This window comes from Pantherophis guttatus, chromosome 2, assembly GCF_059756535.1.
Source record: "Pantherophis guttatus breed Tessera chromosome 2, ASM5975653v1, whole genome shotgun sequence".
Lineage (NCBI taxonomy): Eukaryota > Metazoa > Chordata > Lepidosauria > Squamata > Colubridae > Pantherophis > Pantherophis guttatus.
Window position 1 is genome coordinate 117491540 of NC_142064.1, and position 25092 is coordinate 117516631.

The 25092-nt window shown below is 40.7% G+C and overlaps 2 protein-coding genes across 4 annotated transcripts; both read right to left on the bottom strand.

Moving 5' to 3' along the window:
* On the bottom strand, positions 1 to 5364 carry HSD17B10 (hydroxysteroid 17-beta dehydrogenase 10). 2 transcript variants are annotated; one of them, XM_034434275.3, is made up of 6 exons: positions 5232 to 5364; positions 3808 to 3972; positions 3531 to 3695; positions 2532 to 2660; positions 713 to 821; positions 1 to 312 (listed from the first exon to the last, which is right to left on the bottom strand). In XM_034434275.3, exons 1-6 carry the CDS (start codon positions 5256 to 5258, stop codon positions 122 to 124), a joined length of 786 nt encoding a protein of 261 aa, XP_034290166.2. In that variant the 5' UTR covers positions 5259 to 5364; the 3' UTR covers positions 1 to 121. The 2 variants fall into 2 exon arrangements, with proteins under 2 accessions (XP_034290166.2, XP_034290168.2); XM_034434277.3 differs by lacking the exon at positions 5232 to 5364 and adding an exon at positions 4980 to 5127.
* A 3156-nt stretch (positions 5365 to 8520) lies between these two features.
* TSPYL2 (TSPY like 2) lies at positions 8521 to 14949 on the bottom strand. 2 transcript variants are annotated; one of them, XR_015732827.1, is made up of 7 exons: positions 13477 to 14846; positions 13018 to 13095; positions 12498 to 12609; positions 12259 to 12404; positions 12027 to 12106; positions 11655 to 11928; positions 8521 to 9648 (listed from the first exon to the last, which is right to left on the bottom strand). XR_015732827.1 is itself a non-coding variant. In XM_034434272.3 (7 exons), exons 1-7 carry the CDS (start codon positions 14251 to 14253, stop codon positions 9539 to 9541), a joined length of 1416 nt encoding a protein of 471 aa, XP_034290163.2. In that variant the 5' UTR covers positions 14254 to 14949; the 3' UTR covers positions 8521 to 9538. The 2 variants fall into 2 exon arrangements, 1 of the variants encoding a protein (XP_034290163.2); XM_034434272.3 differs by having other exon boundaries at positions 11655 to 11767; positions 13477 to 14949.
* Between the last annotated feature and the right edge of the window lie 10143 nt (positions 14950 to 25092).

The following is a 25092-nucleotide window of genomic DNA, read 5'->3' on the forward strand; positions in this document are numbered from 1 at the left end:
TCTGGTCAGTGATTTATTTAGAGTCAGATGTTAATCATTTCTTTTGCCAACCTTGATTTCAGTTCTGTGATTATGATCCAAGGAGAACATCCTTTTTTTTCTCGCAGGCTTGGGCTATGGCTCAGGGCTGCATTCGGATAGCCCCGTCAAGCCGTATTACTTCACCATTTAGCATAGGATTCTCCGCTATGCATTGTACCAGATGAGCATATTCTTCTGGAGCCCCAAGGCGACTTGGGAAAGGCACCTGTCGTGACAGGAATGTCCGAACTTTTTCAGGAAGTGTCCCCAGTAGAGGTGTCTCAAAGAGCCCTGGAAGAAACAAAAGCCGCTCAGGTCTGCTCCTCCTGGTCCTACACCTTGTCACTCCTATTAAGCAGTAGCCCATAATGTACTGTGTGCTCTAGGAGTTAAGTATGGAGTTCAGTTTCCTAATAATCTTGTGCCATGCACTGCTGAAGTCTGAGATCTGATAAGGGATTGCTGAGGAATCCTTTGAACTACTAAATGAACAAAATAAAGTAAATTAGTGAAACGGTCAAACTTGATTATGAAAACGTAAGTCTGCATAATCTATTACATAACCGTAAGGCTTAAGTGTTTGAGGAAGCACAAGGTCATATGCAGATGGTCCTGCCATTTTAGGACTGAACACCTTTTAAAAGGTTGACTTTTCTCTCCTACGGTTTAGATTCAGGGTGGTTTTGGTTACCTGGTGCAATGGTAACAACACGAATGCCAAGAGGGGCAAGATCTCGGGCGATGGGCAGGGTCATTGATACAATGCCTCCTTTGGAAGCCGAATAGGCAGCCTGTCCCACCTGCATAACGAAAAAAGGGCTTAATTACCTCAAAATGACATAATAAAACATACTCACTTGCTAAGAGCATACAGATCGTCCTCAATTTACGGCCACATTTGGGCTTGGAATTTATGTTGCTAAGTGATGTGGTCATAAAGTATAGCATCACATGATCATGTTGCTTATCTATGGATGTGAGGGTGATCTGGCTGCAACATCTGTCACCCTATTGATCGCCAGGGTTAACTACAGCAATTCTTGGCGTCATGGTTGTTATAACTCCAGATGTGCTGGTTGTTAAGTAGGAGGTAGAGTTCCAAGTAAGGTGCATGGGGATGCCACGGGAGAATGGGAGAGGCTCTGGGATGCCCAGCACAAGCCATGCAAGAGTTGGGGGGAGATTTTGCAGTACAATACAAGGTCAGAGGCCGGGGAAAAGAGGATGCAGCATGCATGAAGGCATGGATGTGAACATAGGGAAGCTGGGAAAAGAATACACTGCAACTCCAAGACACTTGGTACACACAGCTCTGGGGATGCAAGAAGCTCCTATGATACAACACAGTGCAAAGCCCAGCCCCAATAATGCAGCTGAAAGTGACTTATTCACATGCCATGGGGTCATGTCAAAAAGAAGAAACCCCTGAGCTACAGCACAACACCCAGCCAAGTCCAGCAGCATGATATAAAGGGGCTTCTTGCTGTCCTGGGAAGCTGCAGCTGCCCCAGCTGAGTCCCAGCTTCAGTCGCCCTTACCATCCTGCACTCTACCACCCAGCTAACTTTCAACACCTCTTCTTACTCCTGGTGACACTGGTGAGGCCTGCCTAACCTGGCCTTTTCCAAGACAGCTGCTGGCCATGTCCCAGTCTTTCCCAGGTCTCGTCAGGAAACTGCTATGCACAACCTGGGGAAGAATGTGGCCAGCAGCTGCCTTGTGAAGGGCCAAGGTGAGTCAATAGTGGGAGAAAGAAGATAGCAAAAATCAGTTAGGACATTAAGGGCTGCAGAGTGCAAGGGGCCAAAAGGGCAGATGGGAGGAAGAAAGATGGGTAGGAGGAGCTGAATTGCCCCTGTAATCATAAGTGCAGGCAATCTGCCAAACTCCTGAATTTTGATAACATGACTGCAGCGGCTATAAACAGCTGTAATTTTTGAGACCAGTTGTAAGTCCCTTTGTTCAGCCCCATTATAACTCTGAGCAGTTGCTGAACAAATGGTCATAAGCAGAGGAAGTGTATTTTGAAACATAGAAGGAAAGTTCTGATTGGAATGCCAAACAGCATTGCGATAAAGTTGCTGGAGTTAAGGAGAGCCAAAGGAAAAGAAATGGCAAGAAAGAGTGAACTGGAAATAAAAGTGCTGGGGCCAACTAACTTCAAATGTAGGTTTAATGCAGGTGGCATTTAAAAATCACATGAGGCATGGCATGCTGACACTCCACACCAAGGAGCATAAGCCATATTATACCTTCTCCCCCAGCCCAACTGTTCTATTGTCCTTCAGGTCTAGAAGGTCACTTAATTGAATTAATGGTTAACTCTCTTGCTATATTGATATGATCAATTATTTTGCCCCCTCCCCAAAATCTGGTTTCTGAAGCAGCCATACTTTAATGCTCCTGTATTGTAAGAACATTGACGCGTTCATCTATACTCATTCTATTTAAATTATGGCCTTTGCCAATGAAGCTACCCCTGATTAAAGAAAGTTTATTTTAGGATTTACCTGGCCATCATAGGCAGCCACGCTGGCAGTGTTGATAATTACTCCTCTCTGTCCATCTGAGTTTGGCTCGTTTTTACTCATCACACTTGCAACTAGACGAATCACATTGAATGTCCCAACAACATTGACCTGAAAAACACAAATGAAATCCAAGAACTTAAAATCTTGATTATGTTTCCCTCACCCAAGCCAGCACTGCCAAGCAAGATCATTGCATCAGCACAACAGAAGAAACTAGTGGCCAATTAAATACTATGCTTTTGTTCTGAATGGTCCTCTAACAGAATAGTCAATTCTGCCAATGTTTACATAGCTATTATGAAAGCATCCACATCCAAGGAGGAGGAATTTGCAGGTTTGGGAGAAGGCAAAATATTCTCAAGACAAAACCTGGATTAAAAAATGTACTGGAGCTTTAAAAACTATTAAAACCCCCAGTAAACTTGCTCAGGTGATAAGAAGTAGAGAGGAGCTAAGAATTGGGTGGTGAAAGGGCATAAAAAACAGCATACTAGTTGGCTAACAGCATACTAGTTGGCTAACGTCCTGAAGAGGAGTACTACAACAATTTTAAAGCAATTTAACTGATAAGTTATCTAAGTCCTTCCTGCCAAGATTGCTTCCCCCCATTAGGTCTGGCAGGAGATACATGTTCTGTCTATTAAGGAGCACTATCTGGCAGGGCCCAGAAAGAGACTTTATTCTCTTATGGTACCCATCCTTTGGAAGATCATCCCCCCCAGAGAGCACACTGGTCCCAACCCTACTTGCCTATAGCAAGGCATGGTTTTGTCACTGAGCTTGAGAATCCCAATGTGTGGCAGAGGCCATACAATCTTTGTGTTGGTTCTATTTTTACCTTAGTTGATGATTATCTCTGTGTTGTTTTTTATTGTTAAGGCAGCCATGTTAATTTTAAAAATAATAAATTGGAAGTACTTGGAATAAGATCAAACAAATGTATAACGAGCTAAGGTGTCTGTCTCACAACATACTCACATTGATGACTCTATGGAAGTCCTCCAAACTATGACAATGATCTTTATGCACATTGTATGTCTTGAATGCCACTGCAATCCCAGCACAGTTCACTCCCATATCTACATGTCCAAATTTCTCCTTTGCTGTGGTGAGTGCAGCCTTCACATCTAACTCTGATGTCACCTGAATAAAGACAGTTTTGAGAGTATGATCCAGGTGTGCTGTTACATTCTTTTTCCACATCCCTACTCACACCTGGGGAGAAAGCCCCAGCTCCCCATCAAATAAACTTTACATCAGCTGGAGTAAAGATGCATCTGTCTCCCAGTGATTTGGCCACGCTTTCGCCATCAGATGTTGGCAGGTCCACAATCACAGCACTGCCTCCCTGTTGTATTAATCGTTCCACTGTGGCACGGCCCAGTCCAGAAGCCCCACCGGTCACAAAGCCAACCATGCCCTGGTGGGTAAAGAAAATAATAAGATTACTATCTCACAGGGGTATTGTTGTGGAGAAAATAGGAGAAGGAAAATGTGTTGGATATGTTTGCCACCGTGAGTTATTTGTAAAAATAAAAGGTGGGATACAAATAAAGAAACAAAATAACTACAGACTTGATAGGCAGTACGATTGGTAATGCAATACAATCCCATGCTTCTCATAACTAGGTAACTGCCTCGAGACTTCCCTCAGTATAAAAGGCAGTCCAATATTTCCCAAAGAAAAATTTCCTCTTTCTTCTAGTTTCTTTGCTTTAGAGAAAAGCAAGAGTAATGAGTCTCAAGTCCTTTCTCCCCTCCTCTGCCCTGGATCTTTTTCTCCAGGCAACAATGGTAACAGAATTGCCTCATCTGACCATTTGGGAAAAGAGATTCATCCTGGACAAGTTTAGTACAGAAAAGTGGTCAGTTTGTAAAATGACTATTTTCTCAGCAAAACTGTCTCGCATCTGTCCGTATGAGAAACAAAAGCTAACTCCATAACCCCTTGAGGGAGTGGGGAGTCTGCTTTTATTTGCATTTGTTCAGCCTGCCAACAGTTAAAGGGCAGAAAAACATAACTTTCAGAAAGATATCAGAGAAGGTTTCTTCCATATGTTTTACCAAATATGTATTCAGCTGGAAGAACACTTCTTGGCAGTGGCATTATTTGATCTACGGAGATTCTCAATTATCCAGGTCATGGTTGTCTCAAAAATGCTTTTCTAAGGCAGCTAGACTTTTCTTGGTTTGGTTTCTCATCCAAGAAGCGAAACGTTTTCAAAGAAAATACCAAGAAAGGCCAGTTATCTTTTGGAAAAGCATCTCTGGACAACGTATGATCTGATTAAATATTAACCGTTTGCTAGATTAGGAAAAATGCTTGAAATTCTAATACAGTTGAAACTGATCTATGACGTATGTATTGCATTTGCTTTGATTGTACTGTATTTCCTACTCCAGTACATTATTTCTTAGGATAATTACCGGTACATAAAAAACTCCGAATTCTAAAATGGAATGTTTTTTTCAGATCCTCCTTTCCGCCACCCAAGACAGGGAATTTATCCCTCTGGTCCCTTTCTCTTGCTCGATGACGGTGATGGTGGGGGTCTCCCCTAATTTCTCGTTCCCTACCGCGATCTTCCGTGGTATTAACATGGATCCCCTCCGTCCCCCCCCACAACTCCATGCCCAAGTGCAGTCGCGGCGTCCCACATGGTATTGCCTATTTATTACCTTCAGGGTCCTCAATGCTGCCGCCATGCTGCTCTGCAAAGGGTCAACTTTCAAGCCCCGCCTCCTAGAGAAGCGGAGACGGAAACGGCGGTGAGAGTTGGTTGATGATAAGGAGGTGGTACGTTAAGTCCTCAAGTTTGGTCCTCGTACTAAATCCTACCTTTAGCCACAGAAACCTGTTCTTCTTTGGTTTTATCCACACGTCTATGTCAAGTCAGAGCTCGTTGAAGAACCTCTTCATTCGGCAAAAGGGCCATTTTCATCCTGGTTCAGGACGTTAGAGCGCAATCTTACATAGACAGCATTAGGATGCTGTTTGTTTTTTTTTTTTTTTGGCAAGAGTGCCTCTAAGAGAGAGTTGCGACAGTATTCAGCTAAACTCAATCGCTCCCTGGGGTGAGTGTGTAAAATTAGAGACTTTTAAGTACTCTGAATCAGGTAGGTGGTTATGCTGATGAAGTGAACCTATTCTGACAAATCGAGAGCAGTTAGGTATTTGGCTGGAAAACTACAAAGCTAAACTAAAAAGTAAAAAAATAAAAACACTCTATAAAAAGGTAGTGGCAATCTACGTGTATATTGGTGCCAAGAAAACCACATAGATGTGCCCAAAAAAGTAACCAGGAGTGGAGCTTACATACAAGTCACTCTCCATGAACCCAAAATTATGGATGTGTAAATATTTTCATTCAATTGTATTATTTTTCTCAGCAGTATTAATGCCCAATATTTAGCTTTTGGCTAAAGTTAACATAGAAGCCATGGCTTACTTTTAATATATTTAGGTGGTCCTATTGCTTGTCCAATGAGCATGCATTTGTAGCCCCATTTTACATTAGATATCAGGGAGTCAAGATTACCTATAAATGTCAAACATGCTCTTAGTAGCAAATTCAGATTTATGCAAGTATATTTCCCATTCTGATATCTTCCAGCTCTGTGAGGAAGCATGAGACATTAAATTTTGGAATTATGGAAATTCAGGAGTTGGGAAGGATGGTATTAAACTTTTAAGAAAAATGTATGTAAAACTTTATAAAAATGTATATTGACATATTTAATGTAGTATAAATCTAAATAAGATTTTTTTCAGTTTTGCTTCATGACTCCTTGTAAAATTAGGTATTTAGTAGCAATATTCACTCTCTAATTTGCTCAGTTGGAAAGAGGGAAAGAGAATGACTAAGGGTTGTAGAAATTACTAGGTTTAGTGTTAAGATAAACAACTTGGTTATCAATTTTACAATGTTGTAAATTTACCACATTAAAAAAAAAATCCATAGTCAAAGTTGCTAATATATACAATTAGTTAGGCTGATGGCTATGAAAGAACATAAAAAGGACAGAAAATATGGAAATTCAACTGACTCTGGAAATCAATATTTGCTTCTAAATGTTACTTATATGCAACTTATATAGGAGACCGTAAATAAAATCATTAGTTGGATCTGGATCACAATAGAGGAGGTATCCATCCAGACAAATTGTATCACTTACTAGCAACACAGAAGTTTTTCTTTCCAATTTGCTTTAAGTTGTTTGTGTGGACTGTGTGTTTTGTACCATTTTATTCTCCTATTCCATCAAACTCTCTAGCTTAACCCAAAGTAAAACCAGGTACATCTAATCAGTCACTGTGCTATTAGCAACTGGCAAAATTTATAACTCATTCATGAAGTAGTGTGATGGCTGCAGATTTCATTTACCATGAGTTTGATCTATGTAACAGATTTCAGGAAATATAGATGTATGAATGACAGCTGCCAAATTTGAATTGGTAAGCTATAGTATCTATCATTGATATAGTAACAATAAATTTTTCTAGTCAGGTATGTGTAAAGTTAAAATGAAATAAACCATTATGGAGAACAGGATGTTCCAATAATAAATGCACTTAATTATTCACTAGCTATGAAGCTCCAACACACATGCTTAAAAACAAAACTATTCATAAATTGTATTAACACAAATTATAAAAGACAACCTTTCAAATGGGAAAAGTGTATTTCAAGCTATGGAGAAGAGTAAATTTATTATTTTGCTTTGTAACCAATTTTTGAATTTTCAAGCAGTCAAGATGTATTTTTCAGGATATATTACATATGCTCAGTTGCTCTACTTTTTTCCTAGGGAAAAAAACCAACGGAACCGTCTTTCCAAGTTGAATCACTTCAGAACACACACAAAAAAGACTGCATGTTTAAATGCTTCCTAATACCAGCCTTCTCATATACTTGAAATACTAGCATCTCTATGAGAAATTGAAGATACAATAGTTCATCCTAATGAACCTGTCTCCACACCTATCTCCACACATCAAAAACATGCAAGCATATTTAGTCTGATGCTCAGGAATGATTGTATTATCCCTCCACTTAAAGATGCTAAATGCAATTTACTCCATAAAAAAGGCCACATTGAACCATTTCTAAGAAAGTTATCATGTCCTGACTTTTTACACGAGGTATGCATTTCTCAATGAATATTTCTTTTTAAAAAGTACTGTTCTAGAATTTACTATTTTTTTTACCATCAAACTTCCTGGTGTTTTGCAATTATAAGTTTGCAATAAGTTTAGATTTTTTAGTTAAGTATTGAATTGTAAAAACATATCAGCATGGATTACCAACAGCTCAGAAGAAAAAAATTTAGTTATACAAGTAGACTATGCTTAACAACTGCCCTATTTAGCAATTGTACAAATTTACAACAGCGCTAAAAAAATAATTTTATGACCAGTCATTTAACTGTTGCACTGTGCCTGCAGTCATGTGATCAAAACTTGGGAGTTGCACAACTGGGGGGAGGGTATGTACAATTGTCAGTGTCCCACTGTCTTGTGATTGACATTGGTGCGCTTTGCAACTAGCTTATAACAAGTAGTCAATTGAGAAACCAACAGTAAAATTGCAAGTTGCTTTGATGCAGCTATTCTTAAAACCAACATTGCTTTGCTTTAACAACTGAATGGGAAGTGACATCCTAAATCCGTTATGGATATGATGTTTCACTTAGTGATGATGTTGTTTACCATCAGAGTTGCTGATCCCAATTGCACTAGGTAAGTGAGGACTACCTGTAACGCAAAATTTCATATTCACTTTTTTCTTTTGTAACTCATATTCTTCCTTCACTATTTACTCCATGCCAGTTCTCCTGAACAGAAACAAAACTGTTACAGAGAAAAGCATATATAGTATAATTTGTCTGTATACCCTCACTTACATATGCATTATGAGCACAGAATATGAGGCTATAGATGTCCAAAATAAAACAGTCACACGCCAAATTGGAAAGCGCTTTGTACATTAAGTGCTTTTTTTATAATAAAAAAAAGTACAAAGTCCTGATACGAAATATACAAAAAAATCAGCCAAGGAAAATGGTTGCCTTTCTACAAATATCAGTAGCATTGCATAGAACAGCCTCTGTGGGGTATAGGGAATGGGCAAATCCAACTGGGTATGATGCTTTAGGAACATTGCTAGGAAATTGTCTGCAGTTATACATAAAGTACACCGGAGCATAAAATCACATATACACGTTGTTGCTAGAAACATCTTGCCATTGCTTTCATGTACTGAAGCATTGGAGAAAGTATCAAACACAAGAATAAGCCATCATCACAGCCCTTTTCCTTGCATTAACAACCCCAAGGAAAATACTGTGCAACCAGAGCTATTATTGCTTCAGCTAAGCCAATGGGTGCAAGGTTGCCATTTAACGAGCTATTACAAAGTCAGTTTGAATGGCAGAGCCCTGCATTGGCAATGGATGAGTCCCAATTGGTTAGGCCCGACCCTCAATGTGGGAAAAGCAAGGCTGGGATTATGTTTTGATGGCATGAGGCACTGGTCGGCCGCTAGCAGGCAGACTAAAGCTAAAATATATACAGGGGGAGTAGAATCCTTATAAGCAGAAGTTCAGGGAAGGTGCGAAAAGCCAGCAGCTTAATAATGCTGAATGGAAAAAGGAAACCCTGAGCTGTTTTAAAAAGGCCTCTGGGCAGACAAGACCCTGAGTAGCCACCAGGGGACAGGGCAAATAAGCGTACAGCCCCCACACAGGCAGGTAGGAGAAGATGCTAAGCATCAAACAATTAAGGGGGTGCTTGCACACAGTGCCCCCAAAAGGGCAGAGAGAGAAATGCAGTCAATACAATAAATAAAGATACAAAATAATCTATGTGACCGCTGCTGATACACTCCATCTTTTGCCATGTCCAAGTGCAATTGGTCAGCATCAAAGTGCCACTGAGGTCCCCATAGGAAAGTCCAACCAGACACACTGTTCTTTTATAAGCTAATCTAGCCATCTTCTTCCACCTCGGAATCCTTCCCATCTGGCTCCTCTCGGGAGGACTTGGATCCAGCAATATCATCTTCTTGGCCACTTAATACCTCTTCCACCACTTCACCTGTGTTAGTAAATAAGATATGTCAATATTTGAAGCAGCTGATGAAAAATACTCCTTTACCCATGTTTCCAATATTTAATTGACGGAATCCCAAGACCTGCACTATAAAATATAACACTGCAACTTCAAAAGATCCTCAAGGAAATGGATCATCTGGATCTGGGATTGAAGGAATACAACCTCCTGATCCTCCTTTATTTCTCAGTGGCTTTTGATACCATCAATCATGGTATCCTTCTGGGCTGGCTCTGAGGGATATTTTGGGGTGGGGGGCATCTGGTGGAGAGACATTGTTCTTCAGTGGTGTTCTTCTTTTCTAATAAGGTTGATTCCAGTCAGTGAAGTGGAAGAAAATCTGCTTGGAAGTCTCTCCTGTGAAACACCTTAGACCCTTTCTTCTCCCCACTTTCCTTTAATCTACATGAAACTGTTGGGAGAGGTCATTTACTGAAAGATTAGGTATCTGTTGCCTAGTTATATACAGATATCATCAAACAGATGCCATAGAAGTGCTGATTTAGTGTTTAAAATTTCTCAAGAAAGGAATGGACTCTAACTGAATTCTTCATAGCGGGAACAACTTTGAGTCTGTAGGCCAATGACTTCAGGACATCATCATCTTTGGCTCTGAATTAGACTATGAATTCCTGCTCAGAGATGGGGGGCAAATTGGTAGTCCTACTGAACTCAAAGCTTTTGCTCAAGTAGCTGGTGACAACTATGAAAGGGAAGGCTATTGCCCAATTAGGGCAAATTGCTCTGTCACCCATTGCCCCAGTCACCTCTACTTTGGATTATTGTAATGCATGCTACATGAGGCTTTGAAAAGCATTTTCAAAAGCAAAATGCAGCAACCTATGCAGGTATTTATCATTCATTATACCTCAGTGACCACACTGCTTCAGGGCCTGCATTGGTGCCAATTAGCTTCTGGTGGGATTCAAGGTGCTGACTGTCACCTTTAAGATCTTCCATCGATGGTGAATGACCATCACCATCTCTATTTCAGATTGCTATATGATGAAACCTGGCAAATGGGCATTTTAGTCACTGTTCCCACAATTTAAAATTCCTTGCCTACAGAGATCGGCTCTACACTTTCTGGATTTCAGGAAAATTGTTAAGACCTGGCTTTCCCATTTAGCCCAGGATGAAGACATGCTTTGAATACAGTATAGAAATACATTTATGGGCATATGATTTTGTATGTTTTTTTCTTATTTCTTGTGGTGTTGAGATTTTTCTTATTTTTCTATAAATCGGGTGGGCAACTATGGCCCTTTTATGACTTGTGGACTTCAACTCCCAGAATTCCTGAGCCAGCCATGTTAGCTCAGGAATTCTAGGAATTGAAGTCCACAAGTCATAAAAGGGCCATAGTTGCCCACCTTTGCTATAAATGTATAATTTTTATTGAGAGGTTCCTTTTATGATGTCCCTGATTGTTAGCTGCTCTGAACCTTTAGGAATGAACAGCGAAGTACAGCTAGTCCTCAACTTACAACCATTTGTTTAGTGATAGTCTGAAATTACAATGGCACTGAAAACAGTAACTTATGACCGTTACGACCGTTGCAGTATCTCCATGGTCACGTGATCAAAATTTGGCCAGTTGGCAACTGGCATGTATTTATGACAGTTGCAGTACCCTGGTGTTATTGATCACCTTTTGGAACCTTCTGACAAGCAAAGCCAACGGGGAAACCAGATTCATTTAACAACCGTGTTACTAATAACTGCAGTGATTCACTTTATAACTGTGGCAAGAAAGGTCATAAAATGGAGCAAAACTCACTTAACAACTGTCTGTTAGCAATGGAAATTTGGGCTCAATTGTGGTTATAAGTCAAGGACTACCTGTATCAGCATGTACTTATTTACTTATTTAAACATTTATATAGCTGCCCATCTTATAACAAACTCTGGATGACTCATAATTATTCTGTATTTCAGATCCAAAGGCTATATCATTTTATGAGGAGCAGTTGCATTTCACCATTACTTACCTTGTCCAGTCTCTTCTTCATCTATGATCTCATGGACATCTGCCACCCCATCTTCCTCATCTTCGCCATCATCATCCACAATCACAACAAAGTCATCACCATTTTCTGTCTCACTAAACATAAGGGAAGGAGGGAGTGTATCACCATTTATCTATCATCTTCTGCGGACTTCCCAGCTGTATACCACGAAGCCCTGTCTTCATGAAGTCCACTTCTCCTACGTCTCTTTAGTTCTCTCCTCCTACGTCCTGCTGCCACAAACCTAGACAAAAATCTATATCCACACACAATGGCAGGCTTAGATTCTTGCCAAAAGTATCACTCATACTATAATCTCCATAACAAGGAACCAAGTAACTGCCTGATTCTTACCTGTCTTCTTCACCATTTTCACCACCTTCCCCCATCAGGTAGTACTGAAGTGGATTGGGCCACAGGTCTTCTTTAATGATCTAGAGAAAACAGAAGAGTGTGACAGCTAAAAGGGCATACTGATGCAACAAACATTTTAGAGGGTGTGGTCCACCAGTGCTGACAATGGTGGATGCTGAGGCTTGAGCAACATTTGGGGAGCAAGTTCCCATCAATGGCAGTATAGTCCCACCTCAGCAATGCGATCTCCTGCAGGAAAGCTATGGTCACAGAACCAACTGAAGAAGCTGCGGCTCATTTCAAAGTTCTTCTGGCCATGAGCTAGTGGATCCTGGCCACGCCACCAGCGAATTGGTGTAGAATGAGAAACTAATCTCCCTGGAAAGGATGGGGAAAAAACCATACAGCTGTAAAGAAATGCATGTCAAATATGACCTTTCATCCCTCAAAACTCTGTCCCTTTGTGCATACCAGAGGAACCACACTGGAACTCCTTCACAATGACCTCATTCTGGAAATAGGGATTGCTGCTGAAGTAGAACTTTATCTTGCAGCCTGACTTTGCATGGGTGAAATCCACAACCTACATATCAAAGAACACCATAATCATAACATTAGCAAGGTACTGCCACAGTGTCTGGATGCAAATAATCACACTACAGCTTATTAGCCTGAGAGTTCATCACCACTGGATTAATACTACTGGAAAAGCCTACACTGACAGAGTAGCAAGGTACTTTTTATTACCACCCTTACTTAGTTCACTATGGGGACTTTCAACAGGAAAGAATTCAGAAATGTCAACAGCAATTTAATTGCTTTCATTGATAAATTCAATTTCAAGCTAGTTTCTAGACTTAGACTAATTTTGTCTTTAAATGTACACTAATTGGTATACGTTAAAATGAAATTTCATTGCATACAGCTCTCAAAAGGGTCACCACCTCCAATATACACTACATAAAAATAAGCACAACTTTGTTGAAATCACCTGCAGATTAGTCATATAGCTCAAAATGTCTTCATCTCGGTCATTGATCATGGCTGAAAGCTGAGGATGGTTGAGAAACTGCAAAGTTAATGTCAAGGAGAAAAAGAACATTCAAACTATTCTAAACTTTTCAGAAAGAGGGCAGGATACACATATAATGCAAACAGATATTCTAAACCTATATGCAGCATTGCCATGTACTAAAGTACGCTCTGCCACGAAAGAACCCAAACTCCACATATTTTACCTTCCCCAGTTATTTCCTTGAGTGTTGCCCCTAATGAAATATTTTACAAAGGAAGGATGTGGCATTAACCCATTGCTACATGGATCAATGACCAACTCAGCATAACAGAGCTTCAAAATGTTCTTCACCTTCTTTGCACTACTGGACAGTACTATATTTCCCTCCCATTTCTAGCAACCCTTTCCCAACAGCTAGTAGCAAAGATAGGATACAGCAGTGACCCAGAAACCGGGGATGTTTTGGATGATGATGTTGCGTCGCTCCAGATGTGGGCGCCGCATGTGACTGAACTTTGCTTTGAGCTGGGCAAAGGCACGGTTGGCCTGCTGATTTACAGCTTCCAGTTCCAGCTGCACAGCCTCCAGGGCTTCCAAGTACTGCTCGGTTTTGCGAGTGGGTTGCTGTTTTCCTCCCTCTTCCTCCTCCTCTTCTTCCTCCTCGTCGTCGTCATCGTCGTCCTCCTCTTCCTCCCCCACCGAAATGACGGAGCACTCGTCCTCCGCCGCTTCAGCTGCTACCTCAGCAGCCCTGCGCCTCTCCTTGGCATCCTTCCTCTTTCTCTTGGTTTCCCGGCCATCCTCATAGTCGTCGCTCGCACCGACGGCGGCTTCCGCGTTCCTCCGCTTCGGCCTGGCCGGTTCCACGCCCCCCGCTGCGCTTCCTTGGTCCTCGTCGGAGGACGCCTCCCCATCTCCCTTGGCTCGGCCGTACCGAGTCTCTAAACCCTGCCCCGCCGAAGCGCTTCGCTCCCCGACCTCAGGGCCGGTTTCGCGCCCCCCCTGCTGGCCGGCCGTTTCCAGGCTCCTCGATTTCGCTGCGGAGCTTCCGTGCGCCTCCTGCTGGTTGAGGATTTCAAAGCTCCCGCCGCCCCAAGCCGTCATTTCGGCCAGAGCTTGGGCTGCCTCCGTTTCCTTCTGCAGTTGACAAGCCGGGTCTAAGCGCCGCTGCTTAGGGGATGGGGGGCCCCGGTCCTCACCGCCCTCGCTCATGGCAATTCAACTCCGGTTCCAACGACAGAGCCAAATCCGAAAGGGGCGGGCAAAAAGCCGCGAGTCTGCCCAACCGTCGGTGGCACGACAGGAGGAGAAGTAGGGTGGGGGAAGGGCGCCAGGGAAACGGCCTCTTCCAACCGCCTCAGCGCGAGAATCCTGCGCAGCTCCTCCTGATTGGTCAGCGGCGATCGAGAACTGGCCACTGGGACAGAAGCTGCCTCGCTCATTTGGATGATCCCAACGCGGATTGGCTGGCTCCGGGAAGCAATCGAAGAAAAGATCCCGCCTTATCTTAACCCCACGTGGGAGAAGTAAGGTTTGATAGGCCCGCGGTTGCCAGATTTCGTTCCTTCGCCGTCGGTGGCCTGCTTCCCTTTTACCGACCTTGTTTCGGTCGAGTCAGTCGCAGATGAGGCAGTGACGCGGTCGTTCCTGGAGCGATCGTCCGAGCGGCGCATGCGCGGCGACATTTCGGACGCTCTTCACCCCCTTGGGGCATGCGCTCTGAGAGACGAGTGCCGCTATCTGTCTAGCATATGCCGAGTGGCTAAGCAGGGAATAGGTCGTGGTGGGTTTGGACTAAGAGGTGTAGGGCCGCCTATACGCTTCCCTCCAAGATAGCTGTATGCGTCTGCAGAGATAGCAACGCCGGGAATTATCAGCCGGCGCATCCTGGGTGTGGTGGGCTCACATAACTCCCCAAAGAGATTGGTGGGCGGGAGATTGAGAAACCGTTTCGCCAGCAATGTGCATGCATTAAAGCATTAACCACTGGATGATATGCGGATGGCTGTCCCCTTTCATTGTCTGAGGAGTGGGATAGGCAAATTAAAAAAAAACCGCCAAATCCAGTCTAATCATGTGGCTGACTACCCACCATAATATAATTGCCAAAAGAGCAAGGATAAGTGAAGCTTGTGGCATTCATTCATTACTTCCCAGCTTCTTAGAAGTGTTTCCCTTTTTATCCCATTTTCAGTTCATTCTGCTAATTAACGTCTTCTGATGTCCTTTTTTTTTAAATAGAGCCTTGCTTTATTTAATGCAGGTAGTCCTCAATTTATGACCACAATGAAGCCCCAAATTTATGTTGCGAAATTAATGTAATGACACAGAGCCTTGAACCTATTGCGCAATATATAAAATCTGTCTCTGATTAATCTAAAAGTTGTGTTTGTCTTATTAAATCCACAACAAAATGAGACATTTGTTAAATTAGTTTTGCCCCATTTTATGACTTTTCCACATTTGTTAAGTGAATCACTGCAGTTGTTAAATTAATAACACCATTATTGAATGAATCTGGCTTTCCCATTGACTTTGCTTGTCAGAATGTTGCAAAGGGTGATCATGTGACACTGGGACACTGCAACTATCATAAATGTGAGTCAGTTACCAAGCATTCAAAATTAGATTAGGTGACCATGGGGATTCTGCAATGGTCATAAATGTGAAAAATAATCATAAGTCACTTTTTTCAGTGCCTTGTAACTTTAAACGGTCACTAAACAAACTCTTGTAAATCAAGGACTACCTGTACAATGTCACAGGTAGTCACTGACTGCCTCATGCCTTAAATTGTGTTAGCAGATATGGTGGAAAAAAAACCCTTTTACTACCAATTCTTGCATTTACAATCGTCACAGGATCATGTGATCACCATCAACATGCATTTCAACTGGCTTGTGACGAGCAGAGTTAATCGTTAAGCTAGAAGTAAAATTGCAAGTCACAGTCATGATTTGTTTGGTTATTGACTATGCTGCACTTAATTTTTTAAGGGGAAGTAAGGATGAAGGCTATTGCAGTGCTTTAATTTTCCATCTAGTGACCAGGCACTTAGCAAACGAGTTACCAGTCTTAATTGTAGTTGCTATTTAATATATAAGAACCACCTGTAATCCAGACCAGGAGAACTAAGTGGAGGCTATTTGGGCAACCAAAAAAAGCATAATTTTAAAAAAGAAACATGTCCAGCCAGAAAAAAAAACATATTTAAAAATGCCCAAGAAAAAAATTCAACAGGGTCTTTGCAAACATCTTGACACTAGATCTGGGAGAAGATCCAGGTTTTCAGAGATTTGTGGACCATTTAAAGCAGCAGTCCTCAAGCTTTCCGGCTGTGTGGACTGGTGGTTTCATGCATGTGTGCGCCACTTGCACAAATTCAGCTTCACATGCTCGCATGCTCACCTGCCGCCTGCACGGCCTGGTTCCCAACACACCCTTGCTCCCAACACACCCTGCGCAGCAGCACCGGGCTGTGGCCAGGGAATTGATGGCTTCTGATGTATCTCCAGGAAGAAGTTGTTCCAGGACAGATGAATTGCAATAGAAAAAAACACATTTGCCTTCATTCGTGAGAAAAGACACACTTCCTTGATTTGTAATATGACATTTAACTGAAGGGACCAGAGCATGCACACACTGCAATCATACTGGATGAGCAGAAACAATTGGAGACAGGTGCTACTTTGAGTAACCTAATCCTATGCCATAATGGGCTTTAGTGATGATCAATATCTGGAATTGCACTCAATTCAAGCCAACGTAACGTATACAACTTGGAAACTATGAATGCACATGAGCATAGTTATAAGCCTCCTTTACTACCTGGATCTTTGAATAGTGAACTAATTGTAGTTTCTGAATCTCTTCAAGGGCAGCCTCATTTACAGCACATTGCAATAGTCCAGTCATAAGGCGACTAGGACATGAGTAATCATCTGAAGGGTATTCTGATAAAGAAAAGGGCACAGCTGGCACCAAGATGGAGTTATACAAAATGTCTCCTGGCCACAGATGTCACCTACTCTTTAAGCAGTAATTATGTGTATAGCACGACCCTTAAATTACATGTGCAACTCCATCCAAGACCAAAGATGAAAACATCTCAGAACCAGAGGCCCAAACAACCACAGCCACTCTGTTCCTCCCTTCACCTGCACAGCCTGTGGTTGAGATGGGTGTCATAAACTTATTGGTGATGGAGATTCTCAATAATCCAGGTCATGGTTGCCCCAAATGTGTTTTTTTTAAAGGCAACTGGACTTTCTTATTTTTTTTCTTGAAAACGTTACACTTCTCATCAGATTCTGGTTGATGACTGCAAAGAATGTAACAAACAGATGCTGCAAAAAATACAAATCAAGATATAAATATAAAAACAACCAGTGCTAATGGCCAGATGACTGCAAAGAATATAAATCCTTCCTTTCCCCACCATTCAGTCAGAACTGAAAAAGTTTCTTGGATGGGAAGCAAAATGTTTTCAATAAAAAAAATTAAGAAAGTTCAATTGCCTTTTTGAAAAAAAAGCACCTTTGGGATATACTGGTGCCTGAACCTTTACCTTCAGATCACCTTACTGAGTGTATTCAAAGAGATGTTAAACAGAAGAAGCAAGAATCTTGCCCTGAGGCCCCTCATGCATGAGGGGATGCAAGTGCAATCTCCCCCTACTAGAACTGACCACTGATGGAGAAGAGGCACTGCAACAAAGTGCCCCCCCCAGACATTAACAACCAGTTCAGAAGGATACTGTGGTCAACATTATCCAAGGTTGCTAAGAAATGAAGACGCATAAGGATGGAAACACCATCCTCATCCCATTTCCACCAGAGGTCATAACAAGTGCAACAAATGTCTCAATACTGTACCCTGGTTTGAAATCCAACTGAAATGGGCCCCAAGAATTATTGTAGTTTTTGGCATGAAATTTTGACTGTGCAAATATAGGAGGCTCTAAAAGTTGTCCATTGTAGTAAATAATACTGTAGATAGATTCAGGAAAAGAATGATAATTAGAAAATACAACAAGCTATAATTTCAGCTTGTGCCATCTCCAGCAAGGTGGTCATTAGAAACAGAAGAGATTTCCTTAGCTGTTCATCTTTGTTGGATTGTAATCTGAAATTACAGCCAACATAAAGTCCAATGGAGAACCCAGGGCACCAACCTACATCATGAATTCTACAGGAATTCATTCAATACAGAATTTGCTGTATTGTTGAATAAGAATAGGATGACCTATAGGCTGACAAGAGACCATTTCCTATCACTGAGTTGTTACCCATTTTTAAATTTCATGGCATGAAATTTATTGCTTTCATTGGCAATCCTATTATTGCCTTTGTACCCAAGTCATCACCAGCCATCTGATTTCCAATATAATGGAGATAAATTCAAAGAGTTTTTATACATCTGATTGATGCTTTTGCTAGAATAAGGAAGAAAATGCTACTTTAACAAAGGATGACTCATGGGCTAGGAGTGAGATAAAGGCAATGTCATGGGAATGTGGTAGGAAAAAAAGGTTGCCAGGCTATGTTTCAGTTGAAGTTAGGTACAAATAAAGAAAGGCTAGGCAAAATTAAAACTATTTCCCCAGTGCTGTCCTCCTTATTTTCTCATGCTGAATATAATTGCAAGCTAAAGTATTTCAAGGCATGATGAAAACTGCACATTGAAATTAGATAATTTCTTGTTTCTGACTTGTGGCATACTTACAGAAATGGCTAGCTGCCAATGGCACAGAATTCTCTGCATTTGCTTACTGAAGCTTTTATATGTGTAATGGAATGTGTGGATGACCTTGAGAGACAAGAAGAGATGCTACCTAGGAAACAATAAGAGAGGCAGGACCCCCAGTGGATTAACAATCAGAGGAAGAACCTTAGGAAGGTCATGCCCTAATTGTTCAGGCAGATACAATGGCAACAAGAAGTCTGCACCTTCAGACGTGTGAGATTCTGTCAATGTAGCCTTACAATAAAGTAGATATAGTTCATGTGGTCTTGGTTTCTGTCTGGTTCACCCAGGAAAGCTGACAATATGCCCAACTGAGCTGGGACAGTCATCCCAGGGAACCTTGCCCACTCCGTCTCACATTTACCAGCCATCAGCTAAGCTTCAGGGAATGCAATATATTAGTTAGGGCAGCTAAAGAAAGCTATAGTTTCCCTTCTGCAACTCTAAATGAGATCATTGAAAGAGAAGATGTGAACCTTACTCTATCCCCAGGTTTACAAAATACGTGACCAAGAAAAAACTGAGCCTAGTGTGTGAAGGTAAATATGCAATGCAGGTATATCTTAGCTGCACTGAACATCTGCATCCACTTGTGCTGCTCCTAAAGGGATCCATATGATTCATTGTATTTACTTAATGATGCAATTCCAAAGTGGATCAATATTAAGGAAATGACGAAATATAAAAACAGGATGATCTGTACATTGACTACCCTTTCTAAACCAACAAGCACAGCAAAACAAAATTCTTAAGTGTGTATTAAAAAGCTAGAAAAGGCATTCATATAGAATTGGTCAAGACTGAGGGTTTGGTTCTGCCTTCCTAACAACTAAAGTGGAGTAATCAAGAAAGGAATTTGTTTGGGCAACAGAGTCCACAAGATGGCAATGTGAGCCCAGGTTGCTGAAGCAGCTCATTTCATAGTATTGTAAAACTTTTGAAACAATTGCACCTGTTGAGAAGATAACTTCTTTGGGACTCATTGTAGAAGGGCAAGGGAGACTGTGGAAATGAAAAGCAGTTGACCAGATTCAATATGCTGTTTCTGTTTCCTCTAGAGAGCTCAGAATTTATTATGCACATTCCCAAAGGATTTTTTGAGATAATATATGGAGCATTCAATCTGCTAAATACAAATTATTGAACACCAAATAAGTATTATTTGAAACAAAACCTCTATATGCCCCAGTCAAGTTGTAAGTATTCAACATATGGGGTACATATTGAAATCTGTATAATTTTAGCCGTTTTAAATGTTTTGAAAGGCAGTATTTTTGTTATTAAGACACTACCACTGGAATGGCTTGAAAATGAGCAAAAACTGCACTGCTGGCAATCTGTTTGTGACATTTTGTCTAACATAATGCGTAACATAAACCTATGGAATATTAAGAAAGATCCCAAAACTAATTGTTTCATTTCTTCTCAGAATCATTGATGTCCTTTAAGTTATGTTTCAGGGCAAGGCAAAAAAATTGCAAAATAGCTGCTGAAGCAAAAGAGCTTTTACTACAAAGCCAAAAACTATTAGTGAATTCAGTACTACTGATCTGTTTTTAAACTCTGAAGAAGCAACATGTAGGAAATTATGATTGGAGTTGAAGAGAGGTTGAGGTGGCATATGTTCAGTCTTCTGACTTGTTGATTCCTCAAGCACTGCTCTGCTAACTGCTCCTAGAGGGAATAGGTTAAACAAAACTGTGCCAAAGCAGTTGAGAATATTATGTATTATTTTGCATTTTGTATTGATAGTTCTCAAAATTTGAATTTAGGGCCCATTTGTTCAAAGGATTGAGGATTACTGTTCAATCTCTCTGCCTTCCAAAAATCTATGCAGGTAGTCCTCAATTTACAACCTTTCGTTTATTACCATTTTGCACACTTTTGATTATTGCAGCACCCCCATGATCATGTGATCAAAATTCAGAGGCTTAGCAACTGGCTCATATTTTTGTCCATTCTGACAAGCAAAGTCAATGGGGAAGCCAGATACACTTAACTGTGTTACTAACTTGTATAGTGATTTGCTTAATAACTGTGGCGAGAAAGGTTGTAAAATAGAACAAAACTCACTTAACAACTGTCTTAGCAACAGAAATTTTGGGCTCAGTTGTGGTCATAAGTTGAGGACTACCTGTACTTTGCAAAACTACCTTGCTATATCCTTACAAGACTCAAATTTTAACCACACTACTAAAGACCTTATCTGAAAATTGGGCTTTTTTTTTAAATTGCTAAGTAACCTTGAATATTTATCTTTGTTGGCGAAAATATTTTTTCAGTGACCACAATTTTACCCATAGTTTGATCAAAAATTAAATTATATTTATATAAAATATAACAGCAAATCAGATATCGATGCACCCTTTTCATTTCAGGTAGGATATCACATTTTTTTCAAACATTTGTACACAATCTGTGAAAATATTATTATTAGATGGAAATTATGTACTGTCATCATACTTGCTTCCTGGTTTCCTGTCCCCCTCCCCTTTTTTAAAAAATGCCAATATTGGTTGGTTGGCTTTAGCTTACGACTACTGTTATTCCCAGTGTATACTCTCTCAACTTGCTGTTTTTCATGCAGAAAAATACATCCTACGTTGCTTTGGAGCAAATAAGGAAAGATGGAGGGCAGCACCATTAGGTGGATGCTAGAACAAATGGAGCTAGTCCAAAATGTTTTAACTCTTGAAGCAGAAAATCTTAATGGCACACCCTCCATGGTGAATAGCACCCCAAATCTGCCACTTGAGATACCTACTTAATCTGTCTCACAGTAGTATCAAGCATTTATTCCTGGCCTGGGAGGATATAAGAATCCTGGAACCCTTTCTTATCCTTTTCATGCTGGGTTCCCTTAAGACAATCAAAACTTTTGTTGAGATTTCCTGTGTTAATTAAATCAGATTGATCACCATAGCACCACTAGGAAACTAGAAGCCCATTTGCCAGGACCAGATGTGGAACTTTCAAGGTTTTCCAGAATGCTAATGGTGTGAGGGGTAGGGAAAAATAGCATATAAACTCAGTAGATTCAAGGTACGATATCTGGACCATGTTCAATGTAAGGTGACTACTCCCTCCCCTCGTTTATTAGCAGGTTCAGAAGACTAAAAAAATCAAAAGAAAAATATACTTTAATGGGTTAAAGGATAGTTGCATAGGAAGATGGTTGTCCTGTGCAAAGGAGAACTGCCTTTAGTGAAGTGTAGCATGTGAGAAAGTCTTTGGGATGACCTACATAAAGCAAAGTAACTCTGGTTACTTGGAGAAAAACAGCAATCTTTTTACTTGCTTTTTAAAAAATTCCCCTTTGGAGAGCATTGGAAGCAGTGGGCTTCCTGGCTAATTGCATTGCCGGCAGTGCCAAAATTGGTCCTTGTCAGTTCAGATCATTTGAAGTTTACTGTCAAGTGATCCCTGAAATCATTCTGAATGCATCCAGAATTATCATCTTTTCTAATTGTGATTGTCCCAATATACACATATCAATAAATACAGATGGCATTTTTATGATATTTTGCCATTAAGTTTGAACAAAAATAAATAAAAACATGAATAAGTGCCCAGGGAGCAAAAGGAAGAGGACAGGAAATGAAAAACTATACAGATCACAGCCTGATGTACTGAGGATTCTGTACAGGCCTCAGTGGAAATACCTGTATGCTTTTCTTTATGATGACTGGAATTCTCTAGAATGTGCTTCCACCTCACATTTTTCATATTACTTTTTACAGGTAGTCCTTGACTTGCGACCACAATTGAGCCCAAAATTTTAATTGCTAAACAAGACTTGCTAAGTGAGTTTGGCCTAGTTTATGACCTTTCTTGCTACAGTTGTTAAGTGAATCACAGCAGTTGTTAAGTTAGTAACATGATTGTAAAGTGAATCTGGCTTCCCCATTGACTTTGCTTGGCAGAAGGTTGCAAAAGGGATCACATGACCCTGGGACACTTCAACTGTCATAAAGATGAACCAGTTGCCAAGTGGCTGAATTTTGATCGTGTGACCACGGGGATGCTGCAATGGTCATAACTGAAAAACGTTTGTATGTCACTTTTTCAATGTCGTTGTAACTTTGAACTAAATGAATGGTTCTAAGTTGAGGACTACCTGTATTAGGATTTCAATGTTAAGACTCCCAAACAGCTGGGCCTGCTATTAGAGTCAAAGGGTTGCCCAAGGTAGCAGATACCATGTTATGCTACACCATTTCCTGGGCTTGCCCACTGCCTTTAGGTGGGCAGAGGGCTTTTGATGACAGGTTTACATGCCAACCCTTTGTTTTCATGTGGAAGAAAATGCCATTTTTCTTTGAAATTAGGCAAGATATCTTGGGACAGCCCTTGTCTCCCCACCCTTAGTCTAAGGCCGCAACATACTAAGCTACACTCCTTATTGTGTAGCTCTGAAGTTAAAAACAAAGGTACACAAACTTTTTCAGGCTGTGGTGTCAGAGAAAAATTTGATGTAGTTTAATATCAGTTAAACACAATTCATATGATTACTTTCAATATATTTAATAACTTTCCCCTTATATCACATGAAAAATTTTGGAAAAGCTCTGTATGCTGAAGGCTTTGTGGAATTACATGCAGATCTGGAGCCACACTAGTTGTGTACTCCTTGCATAAATATGGTGGGCATATGGTGGGCATTTCCTTATCACCTCAACACAGAGCAACAGTTGGCAATGTTTTTAGTGCTGTGGGGGGGTTTATAATATTGATAATATACTATTGTAATGACACAGTAGAAGTGGTTGCTTTCTCACAATCTCGGTTGGATTCTGGGTGCTTCCATGTAAGGATCTTGTGTAGTTCAGCAGGTTCATATGTGTGTGATCCATGCCAGCAGCTGTATTTAACAACAAACCATTTTATTTTTGCTTCAGCTGCGGTTTCTCTGAAACAGCAGTAAAATTAATCCCTCCAATGCTGTAGCTCTATGGAGCTTGTGGATGGTCGTCTCCCCATTTGTGGGAGCTCCTCTCTCCAGTTCCTGAGGATTTTCAGGGAGAAAGATGGTGTGAAGTCCATGTTCCTTCCCTTCTCCCAGGAACTGTTTATGTTTCTTTGCATATGAACAGACAAATATCACATAAAATAAGAACAGGAACGGGGGTTGGGTGAAAGACATTTTAAAAACTTCCTTTTGCATAGAGTGCAAGTAAGGGCATTTGTGTTTCTCCAGGACCTCCAATAAGTAATTCAGGGGTGGGCAGTGATTTCTTATCCCTTGCTCTCAGTTTTGCAAGTCCAGTACAAAAAGCAGGAATTGTGGAACATCTTGGAAGTGAAAAGAATGGCAGTGTGGAAGTCCTCATGGATATTTTTTTAATTTTTTAAAAAATGGATGTAGTGGGCTTCAAAGGTAGCCAAAGTGAAGTTAGATAAAAGATCCTCACAGACAATATGAAACGGCAGAGCAGTTTTTTTCAGGAACGAAATCTGGCAGCAATGTTGGCAGACTTATCAGATCTAGGGATGAGACATTTTTCCTAGGCATGCTAAAAGGCTTTTCAGCTCCGATTGTACTAGTGACCTTACAGAATTTGATTTAACTAGTTGGAATGTTAACATAATGGAGCACATTTTAATTCTAGTTTCAGATTTGGAAGTAAGCAGTGTTATGTCTGCCTCTGTGAGAGAAGAGACAAAAAAGCATGTTATGTGAAATAAGTTTGTCCTTTCGAGTTTATGCTATAGATTTTCTGTATCTATTGTAATTTTTGAGGTACAATGTATTAATTTAGTTATTAAATTGATATGCCATCCAAAATATTCTAAAGTGTAGAGTAGAACTTCATTATGATTTTCATCTGTAAAATAACTTACCTAGAAAAATCTATACATATTAAAGATGGGCAGCCAGACCTCTGGAGATTCTAAAAGCTTTCCTTCTAACTCTTAATCTAAGTTACGTCTCTCCTTCCAAACAGGCACATAATTAAAGATATCAGACTTTTTAAAGCAGGATGTTGGGCCAAAATGGATTTCAAAGAATAAGAGAAGCTTTAAGAAAAATCTATCTTTACAATGCACCTGGGCAGTCATTCCCATGTTTAAACTGTAGAAGCTGGGTTCACACATCATATTGTTTCAAAACTGACCCAATCCAACCACATAATGGTTAGTGTGATGTGAGAATAAGGATCAAAGAGATATGAGGGGAAATGGTTGTGAATGCCATGGTGCGAAGAGGTTTGCCAAAACTGCTGTTACTCATACTGTAAGAATAGAGGAATAAAGGAACTTTTGGGCATACTTTGACAGATGATAAAGTGAGTCAATAGAGAGGCC

Excerpts from the sequence above, each read along its gene's own strand:
- HSD17B10 (XM_034434275.3), bottom strand. The coding sequence starts at position 5,258 with ATGGCGGCAGCATTGAGGACCCTGAAG. Across the intron at positions 2,661-3,530 it reads ACTTCCATAGAGTCATCAAT|GTCAATGTTGTTGGGACATT; the intron begins GTGAGTATGTTG and ends TGTGTTTTTCAG. Across the intron at positions 313-712 it reads TGTTGTTACCATTGCACCAG|GGCTCTTTGAGACACCTCTA; the intron begins GTAACCAAAACC and ends TGTTTCTTCCAG.
- TSPYL2 (XM_034434272.3), bottom strand. The coding sequence starts at position 14,253 with ATGAGCGAGGGCGGTGAGGACCGGGGCCCCCCATCCCCTAAGCAGCGG. Across the intron at positions 12,610-13,017 it reads GCTATATGACTAATCTGCAG|GTTGTGGATTTCACCCATGC; the intron begins GTGATTTCAACA and ends TTTGATATGTAG. Across the intron at positions 12,107-12,258 it reads CAGGAGATCGCATTGCTGAG|ATCATTAAAGAAGACCTGTG; the intron begins GTGGGACTATAC and ends TGTTTTCTCTAG.